The sequence below is a fragment of the Miscanthus floridulus genome, chromosome 1, assembly GCF_019320115.1.
Source record: "Miscanthus floridulus cultivar M001 chromosome 1, ASM1932011v1, whole genome shotgun sequence".
NCBI lineage: Eukaryota > Viridiplantae > Streptophyta > Magnoliopsida > Poales > Poaceae > Miscanthus > Miscanthus floridulus.
The window spans coordinates 42,218,340-42,228,603 of record NC_089580.1 but is presented as its reverse complement, the minus strand read 5'-3'; the positions used below and the strand labels follow the sequence as shown (position 1 = coordinate 42,228,603).

General features: G+C 39.7%; 1 protein-coding gene across 1 annotated transcript; it reads right to left on the bottom strand.

Annotated features, from left to right (window-relative positions):
- Positions 1 to 512: 512 nt before the first annotated feature.
- Positions 513 to 3,311, bottom strand: LOC136455497 (uncharacterized). The gene is made up of 3 exons (XM_066455502.1): positions 3,304 to 3,311; positions 2,771 to 3,194; positions 513 to 1,244 (listed from the first exon to the last, which is right to left on the bottom strand). The coding sequence occupies exons 1-3, from the start codon at positions 3,309 to 3,311 to the stop codon at positions 513 to 515; spliced, it is 1,164 nt and encodes a 387-aa protein (XP_066311599.1).
- Positions 3,312 to 10,264: the final 6,953 nt, after the last annotated feature.

Sequence of the window (10,264 nt, the reverse complement as noted above, 5' to 3'; positions counted from 1 at the left end):
AAAAATCACTATAAGAATCACACACATAACCAATCGATATGTACACAGACAGGATACACAAAACTTTCAAAGTCATTTGACGGGATCAATAGAAAAAATTGAATTACTCATCCCCTTTTAGAAGTATCAAATTGTAATTTGATGCAGGTTTAGCAATATAAGTAGAAAGCAATAGCCAACCTCCATGTAGTTATAAACCCTTTTTCATTTTTCAGGGACGTACACAAACCCTTAATTGATTAAATATATATATTACTAACAAGGACCTTTACCAGCTTCCAAAATGGTCGCTGATATTATTATAGTGCAGGTAGTGTCTCTGTTCGGAAATTTACAGATGCAACACAGCAATATCATTATGGAAAACCCAATGAACAAGGTTGACATACACCCTAATAAATGACAGAAATTACTTGCTCTTTAGTCAGAAAATATTCTGTGAAAATGATAGCATATGATTGATAGAACTATGTTGCACAAAGTAAATGGTTTTCAAGGCATAAGTGATATTGCTACCTTTTGGAAGACGATCCAGAGCCTTTACTCTTCTCTTCAGAGCGATGCACTTTGTTGTCATCATCTTGATTATTGCCTTCATCATCTGGACTCACATCTATGGAGGTTGTAGCCTCTGTTCTATTCAGGCTGGCCAACCTTCTTGGAAGAAAAACGTTGTAGTAATACTTAGCCAAATCTGTTGTTCTCTCTGAGCTAAACTGCTCCAAGGCAACCTTCATGAAGTCTTCATCAGAACTCTTACTCTGAGGAATCAACTTCTCAATATCAGCAAGTTTTTTCTTCTCTTCTGCAGTCCATAACTTCAGAACTCGCTCACCCATTGCACCGAACCCGCAGTTTCTGAAAGCCTGATCACCCAATTGATACTTGACCCTCTTCCAGGCCTCTTTTACACGAACTTCTACGCAGGCCTCAGATCCAGGATGAGAACATTTACAATTGTCATCCTCAGATCCAGGATGAGAACATTTCCTTGTCTTTGGTGACTCCACAATGGGTGGCAGCCTGACCACAGTGCCCATCCTTTGTAAGGTATCTTTATCATTTCTGTAGTTAGCCTTACATTCCTCAGATGGGTCATTATACTCGGGGATAGCAGCTTGACATGTGACAGGGTCTATCCCAATACGTTTCCTCGTTGATTCAAGAAAACTAGATAAGTGACTCAGTTCACCAGCTCTCCTTCCAGAACTCCTTGTGTCTTGTTTGTGATGTCTTTTCTGTTTCTGTCAGCATGCAGAATTGAATTAACAATGAGTTGAACAAAACTTAAAAATGGTAGATGAAAAATTGGAAGGCACCAAACAGTAATAACAACAAATATTTATCAAGACTGCCATTGGAAGCAGGATCAGCGATATATGTTTTTCATTGACAGTAGAGATGGGCACAAAAAATGTTCAGTCTTATGGCAAACAATTTTCACACACATTTCTACTTACTATTACTAGTCAGGAGAACTGGGGTATTGAGACCCTTGATATACGACAATTTAGCAAACCTAAGAACCAATCTACTCATGCATGACCAGGAGCACATATCTACAGCTATGATACCTTATTTCCTGAAGCATGACCAAAAATAAATTATTATGAACTAACATCTGAAAGGGGGATACACAAGCACTTGCACTTGTCATTTGTTAAATCATCTGATTTGACTAACATCGGACAGCGCAGGTCATGGCTCCTTGTATTCTTTCTTCGTTTATCATACATAACCATCGGAGGACACATGATAAGTGATAGAATAAAACATAAAGAAACAACGCCTTGCCCGAATCCTTTTCCTACATAATCAATGAAAATCTAACCATAACAATAATGTAATTAAAAAATATTCCTCCTACGAAGTCACAGTAGACCTTTTACAAATTGCAACGTCAACAATGAGAGTGGTAATAAAACTAGCAATGCAATTTTCCAGTATATATACTAGCTAGGCGTATCATGTGACACAAATATCAGAAAAATCTCAATCAAGGAAATAATAAAATAACAATAACTACACCATCAGAAATCTGAAACAAGGTAACAGTGAAAAAACGTTAATGACAAGGCAGCAGCAGAACTTGACGATGATGGCAACAATTTAACAATATCTTCCACAAACACACAACTCCAGTCAATAGTTTCATCCAATAAAACCACCATCCATCAATGTGACATATAATCTTGACATGGGAACCATGACCAAGATGATTCCATCACAATAATGTGAAAAAATAATAGCACCACTCTCCATTTGATCATCTTAAACATGCTCAAAAGGCAGAATTAGTCATATCAAACAATAACAGAATTACTAACAAGAATAAAAGGCACGAGAAATGAAAGATACAGACAATCTTGGCCCGTCCAACTAATAATGACGTGTACTATTCGGATTCGGACACAGAATCTGACACGAGCAATGAAAGATGCAGACGAACTAATTGCCATCCAGACAGCCGAGAATCTCGCTCTGAAGCAACGGTTTCAGGAAGCGAGACGCATGGAGAGACAACACCTGATAATTCCGTGTCCTAACGAATACAGCGGCATGCAATGGTGACGAGTGAAAGACACCTAACGAAACTTTTTTTCCCGAACGGGAACTACGGCAAACCTGAAAACACTGGCAATATTTGATCCATTTTAGAACAAAACTAGACAAGAGCGCCGCGAAGACGGCGATCCTCGTGCACGCAAATCCCAAGAATTCGAACGCGTCGAGAGAAAAACCCCGCGGGTCGGCCTGGAAAGAGCGTCACCTTGTAGTACGGCGTGTCGGGCTCGGAGCGCACGTGCCGCACCGCCAGGATCACCGCCCCCAGCGGCTCGAAGTCGACGTCGATGCCACGGTTGCGCCCGCGCACCGCCCACAGCTCTCCCGCGGCCGTGCGCCGCAACCACGCCACCACGCCTTCCACGTCCATCTGCGCCGCCGCCGACGACGCCGAGCTCCGCGTCGCACGCCTGGGCGACGCGTCCTCGGCCGCGGCCGCGGCCGCGGCCGAGGTGCCGCTCTTACGCTTCCTGGGACGCTCCGGGGACCCCAGGGGCGCGCCGGAGCCGCCGGGAGGGACGTCGGACCATCCGGGGCGCCGCCTCCGCCGGCGAGGTGTTTGCTGGAATGCGGCGGCGCGGCGTGGTTTTGGAGAGGGGCTTTTGGCGCCCGGGTTGGTGTCCCGCTCTCTTTTTTGCTTGCCGTTGTCTTTGTAGGGGGATGGAGTGGTTTTTTGTGAGGGACGCCGCCTCTAGCGGTGGCTGCCGGCTGGCTGCGCTGCCTTCCTAAATGGGCAACCTCACCATGTGAATGCGCCTTTGGCATGAACATGAGTCATGATAAGTACCACCTCCCCCCTTCCTAAGGGTTCTATGGTGGAAATGATCTGGCCCTTTTTAATTTTGGTGGTGTTTGATTTCACATGAGTCTAGTTTTTCGATGACTTTTGATAAAAGAGATAAGGTGTATAGATAATTTGTCGAATAATATACCTAGAGTGATTAATAGGACCACTGATGCCGCCGCTTGTTTGGTCGGATTTCTAAAAATTTATAGGACAGATTAATAAAATCACGGCGGCCAGTCACTTGTTTGGTTGGATTTCTAAGAATTTATAGGGCGGATTAATAAAACCACGGCGGCCAACCATGAATGTTGGTCTATGGTCAATGAGTCAGTTACATTTTGGGTACAACCAATGCTATAAAGCCTATAAAGCCGGTAACGTTTTTGATACAGTAAATGCTATAAAGCTCGTAGAGCCGGTCACGTTTTGGTGGTGCTAGATATCACATGAGTCTAGTTTTCGGTGATTTTTTTTATAAAAGAGATATGATAAAGAGATTATTTGCTGAATAAATATACCTAGAGTGATTAATAAGACAATTGCTTATACCACTGATGCCGCCGCTTGTTTGATCGGATTTCTAAGAATTTATAGGACAGATCAATAAAACCACGGTGGCCAACCGCTTGTTTGGTTGGATTTAGGGCAGGTTAATAAAACCACGGCGGCCAACCGCTTATTTGGTCGGATTTCTAAGAATGTATAGGACGAATTAATAAAACAAGGGCAGCCAACCATGAATGTCGGTCTATCGTCAATGAGCTAGTCACGTTTTGGATACAGCTAATGCTATAAAGCCAGTCACATTTTCGATATAGTCAATGCCATAAAGCTCATAGAGCCGGTCACGTTTTGGTGGTGTTTGATATCACATGAGTCTAGTTTTTCGGTGATTTTTTTTATAAAAGAGATATGACGAAGAGATTATTTGCCAAATAAATATACCTATAGTGATTAATAGGACGGTTGCTTATACCATTGATGCCGACGCTTGTTTGGTTGGATTTCTAGAAATTTATAGGGTAGATTAACAAAACCACGGCGGCTAACCATGGATGTCGGTATATGGTCGATGAGCTGGCCATGTTTTGGATACCGCCAACGTTGTAAAGCCTATAAAGGCGGTCACACTTTCGATATAGTTAATGCTATAAAGCTTGTAGAGCCGCTCACATGACCGAGTGGTGTTCGATATCACATAAGTCTAGTTTTTTGGCAACTTTTTGATAAAAATAGATATGATAAAGAGATTATTTGTCGAAGAAATATACCTAGAGTGATTAGTAGGACATTGTTTATACCATTGATGACGCCACTTGGTTTGTTGGATTTCTAAGAATTTGGTGGACACATCAATAAAACCACGGCATCCGACCATGAGCTGGTCGCATTTTGGATACGGTCAATGATGTAAAGTCGATCATGTTTTCGATATAGTTAGTATTGTAAAGCTCGTAAAGGCAAGCACATTTTGGAATTAGGATACGCAAGCATTTAAAGTTAGGTGGTATCGAAATACATTGTCGCTTGGTTGTTAAAATAAAGGAGTCTTTTAGCGATAGACATGCTTTAAGTTTTTATGATCTTTTAATGGAAGAGACATGATGGAATTCGCAAATAAATATACCTACCATGATTAATTGCAACACCTTTATCATAAACATCACCACTAGATTGAACATGTATTATGGTGTCTCTCTCTTAAAAAACTATGTTAAGGAGATGAATAAATCACAACAAGTAGTTAGGCTTGTCAATCCATATCAAGTGTTGTAAAACTGGTTAGTTTTGTGTTTATGTGTATTTGAAGTAGACTCCCAAAGTATATTTTTGTCTGGTGCTTGTTAAAATTTTGTTGAATTATTGAGGTTACCTTCTACAAAGTTTAATATTATTTCCCTTAGTCAAGATTTAGAAATCTCATAACAATCCTACGTTTATGCTACTTAATATCAAACTCAAGTTTATAGTAGTAATATATGACATCTTAAGAGGGTAATCTTTTGTCACCTAAATTGTAACATATAACTACAAACTATTTAGACCACACATCAATAGCACAAGATAGCGAGCCTTACGATGTTAATAATTGTTGCTAACTAGTTAGACCACACATCAATAGCACTTAGCCAAAAGATGAGGATGGTTACGAATGGCTTAAAGAGTGTATTGAAAAGTTATACGTTTAGCCTAAAGATGAGGACAATTACGAATGACTTAAAGAATGTATTAAAAAGTTATACACTTAGCCTAAAGACGAGGACGGTTATGAATGTCCTAAAGAATGTATTGAAAATTTATAGATTTAGTCTAAAGATGAGGTTGGCTACGAATGGATGGAAGAATGCATTGATAAAAACTATATTCAAAGCTAAACTATTCAAAAGAAACAACTATACATTACTTCTTTTTCCTTTTATAATGGGACACCATATTTGTAAAGAGAAATGTATGTGAAGTATACTCTTTATTAAAAGAAAAGAGCATTTACCATCAAACCCCCCTCCCCCAAGATTATATGTTACAACTTCAATGACTTTATGTAAGCCAAAGCATGTGGGTGGGTGTACATAATTCATTTGTAGCGGTTTTGGTGGTCCCATGTTTTGCGTATAAAGGTTCATCTTTGAGTGATGTGATTGTAAAGTTGTACATAATATCAATGTTTGTGATATTAAACTTTATTACTTATATGATGTAAAAATTTAGATTGCTTGTGATAAGTACTTTCACCCATTCTTCAGGGTTTTATGGTGAAACATTGACTAAAATTTGAGGTATATGTGATATCAGACAAGTCAAGAACGTCAGCAGCCTTTAGATAGAAGAGATAGCATGAAGTAACCTATATATATCTATATTGATCAATATAAAGATTATGTTCTTATATATAACATCACTTGATTGATTATATATTGTAGAATTTCTTGGCCTCATAATTTACAAGGTTGAATAGATCCAGGCCCCATTTTCAAATTTGGGGTTTTTCTGATTGATGAATACAAGTGCTTGTGACTAACCTGTATTTTGCAAGGAATACATTCACATTGAGCTAATCACTTCTGGCCACATGGTTTCCTCATCATCGAGGATGCTCTGAATGGATGACAAGTATGAAGCAAAGGATATTTGTAAAGGCTAAGAACTCTATAGAGTCAAGCGCAAGTTTGGTGCTCGGAGGCACTTGACATAGACTATATAGGGCTTTTCCCCCTTTGGTGGTCCTATAATGGGCCTCCAAGACACGCAAGTTGATGGGAGCTCGAGTTGAGAGCATTTGGATGTGCATGCATTCTCACCAAGTAAGAACCTAAGTGGCCCCACTAGATATGTTTTAAGCCAAGGATCTTAAAGAAGTTGAATTGAGTGAGATTATAGACTTAAAATGAGCTCAAAATATGTAGTGGAGAGTGCACCGGATGATTGGTATACACTTACCCAGTGGATCATCATGTGGCACTATGCATAGTCAGTTTCAAATTTGGCCTTGGTAACTAAGCGATCACTGTATGATCTGGTGGTGACTTCATGACACCCCGGTGGATCATCCGGTGAGGCCCACCCTTGGCGATGTGTCAAGTGCCAAACTCACTCGTATGTGACGTATGATCTAGTGGTGACTTCATGACACCCAAGCGGATCATCCTATGAGGCCTTTCCTTGATTCTATTGGTGGTGTGTACTGTATGAACTGGTGGAGACTTCATGACGATAATCTAGTGACAGTGTGCCTCGGCTATGTATCAAGTTGGCCAAGTCACTAGATTGCATCGTATAATCTGGTGGTGACTTTGTCACTCCGTAAATCATCTAGTGAGGCATATTCAATTCCCTCTCGACTGTTGAAAAATTGGCCTGTATATGATCTCTATATGATCTGGTATGACTCCATGATGCCCGACAGGATCATCCAGAGATTTTAGGTGTCTACAAACTTTTTCCAAAGGCTAGCATGACCTTCACACACTATATATGTGCCTTTCCCTAACTCATTTGGAGCTACTCTTTCACCTCGGTTGTCAGACTAATATAGAGGGACTTTTGTGAAGTGTGTGCGATCCATCCAAGCTTAGATTACTAACTTGGAGTGTGTGCTTTTATGTGCATCAGGTGTTCTTAGCTTTGTTTTCATCAAAGTGCCATTGAAGATAGTTACTCTTGGTGTTTACCAGCACCAAGATGGTCTGGTGGAGAACTAGGTGACCTTCCAAGTGGAGTTTCTTGTTGGGAGGCTCCTAGTGGTGTTCACGGTTTGAAGCCGTCGTTCCAGAGTGGACAATGGGTATGCACCAATGAAGAAGACTTGAAACTTTGTGACTCAAGGAGCTAAATAGAGTCTTTGTGACTCTATGGTGCTCCAACACGAAATAGGGGTTGTGGCAACAATTTGATATTATGGGGAAATCAGGTTGTATATTTGCCTCTTTTATGTTCTTGCATTACTTGCATGTCTTAGTCTTATGCAGGGATGTGAGTGGGTTTGTCTACAAACCTGCAAACAGGCTTAGTTAAGCCTACTTGCGGGTTTGCGGACAAACCTGGTTGCATCCCTAGGTTTATGTCTTGCTTCTTGTTGTGTGTAAGTTCATTTATGTGATAAATAGGATTGTATCTTAGAGTATGCTTAATGAGAGGTTTATTTTTCACACTTAAGAATCCTACTCTTAGTGTGAACCTTGCCAAAGGACTCCTTAGTGTGATATTTTTAGTCTTAGGTTCCTTAGTGCAAACGAGTGAAGTAGATCTACATAAGTTAAGATTATCGTTGCTTTAAGTTTTTAGAGCCCAATTCACACCCCCTCTTGGATCATTCGGTCCTTCCAAAGGTACATTAGTAAACTCATGATGACAAACCGTGCATGTCAATCTATAGTTAGTGTTGTAAAACCAGTCATAGCTTGGATACACAAGTATCTAAAGTAAGTGTTGTCACAAAATACATTGCCTCGTGCTTGTTGACATGATGTGGAATTTTGATATGAAATGATTAAGTTTTTCTATGATCTATTAGTGATAAGATCGGTGAATATATCAATGATGATTAGTGCAACGTTTGTATTATGGATATCACCACTAGATCATCAGTCGAACGATGTGGTCTTCTCTATAATGATTAATAATGGATGGAAAACAACGACAACTAGTTAGCCATGTTGATTTGTAGCAAATGTTCTAAAATTAGTTGATTTTCTCGAAGTACATTGTCACATGTTTGTTGAAATTTCATTGAATAGTTGAGGCTACCTTTTACAAAGTACAATCTTAGTGGCATTGGACCGATATCCTAGAAATAGAGTAACCATCCTAACTTATATGCTACTTAGGATCAAACTTGGGTAGATAGTAGTGGTCCGTGATAAAGGATAATCTTTTTCTCGTCTAAGTTCTCAATACAAGAACTATAAGATATGGCTACGACCTAAATCCTACTCCCTCCGTTCCTTAATATAAGCCATATAGTTTTTAGCACCAATATTAACACACGGCTTGGGGAAGGATGTGAGACCGAGAAAAAAAAGGAAAATCAGGCCATCTTCTCTCTCCCAATCAGATTGCTTCCTAACAAACTATAACAAACCCCACAATCCTCTCTCTCTCTCCCCCGATCGGTTTCCCCTCTTCCCCGCTGGACCCACCGCCTACGTTTCCTGCAAGCGACGACGCGCGTTATTTTCCTCTCTCTCCCGTGCAGCATGCAGAGGGAAAAGCTTCGGCAAGTTGAAACAAAGCTACGGAGATACGCGTGCCAGACTTGATGGAATGCATATGTACGATAGGTATCGATCGTTCTGTTAAGAAAAAAAAAGATTCGTAAATCTAATGGATTGGTTGGGGCATGTGCTATGTACGGTGGGAATGTTTCCAAACTAATCGGCGTGGGAGCTGATGCGTACCTATATTTTGGAATTTTCTTTAGAAATCTATATGTCTTATATTAAGGAACGGAGGGAGTATTAAAGTTAATGGTCCTACTCCTGTAGATAATGATCCTTATGACATTAGTATCTGTTGCAAACTATTCAACCATGTTAATAGCACTTACCAAAGAGATGAGGACATTTTCAAGTGGCATAAAGAATGTATTATATAGAGTTATATGCAAAGCTAAACTGGCCAAAGGAAACTACTACACATTACTCTTTCTTTTCTTTCATAATGGGAGTTTGCATAGAGAAATATAAGGCAAATACACACTTTATAAGAAAAAGCCTTTGATGATTAGCTCGACATGATTACACATTAGTACAACTCAGGTGGCATTGGGAAAGAAATTATTGAAGCCATGGCTTATGGGTGTACCTACACAATCCATTTGTAGCAATTTTGGTAATCTCCTATGTAGACAAGTTCTATTTTTACTATATGGTTTTTTAGGTGAAGGGAGTTTTTTTTAATAAAAGTTCCAACTATATAACAAGGCGCTACACACAACTATTGCAAAAGAAATAAGTAAGGAAGAATGTGACCTAGTATGCTTTAAGCAACACAGAATCTCGGACTAAAGATACATCTAAAAATACCCAGTCAACAACCTCCTTTTTCAACTACTAAAGGGAAAAAGCTTAAAGTGGTTGCTCGTATTGTCTTGCACTGCGAAGTCTGATGATCAAAATCCATGAGACATCGCTATCCTCGTACATGGTTATGGCAAGAATGGTTTTCTTTAACGATGAGAACCCCCATTCTTATGCCTTATGATGTCAACCTTTATGGCTTATGAAGTTATATTTATATGATATATAATAGTTTGTATTTAAATTACCTAGAAACATGTGTTGAGTTCTACTCCGTATTATTGCAACGCATAGGCATTCCACCGCTCTGAATTAGATGCCTTCGTTCTAAATTATAAGTCGCTTTGACTTATTTTGCTACGCATCTAGGTATTATAATATATCTAGATACATAGAA

What these genes read in the sequence shown, in the direction of transcription:
- LOC136455497 (XM_066455502.1), bottom strand. An exon ending in CCGACACGCCGTACTACAAG is followed by an intron (nt 1,245 to 2,770) that starts GTGACGCTCTTT and finishes GCATGCTGACAG; the next exon opens with AAACAGAAAAGACATCACAA.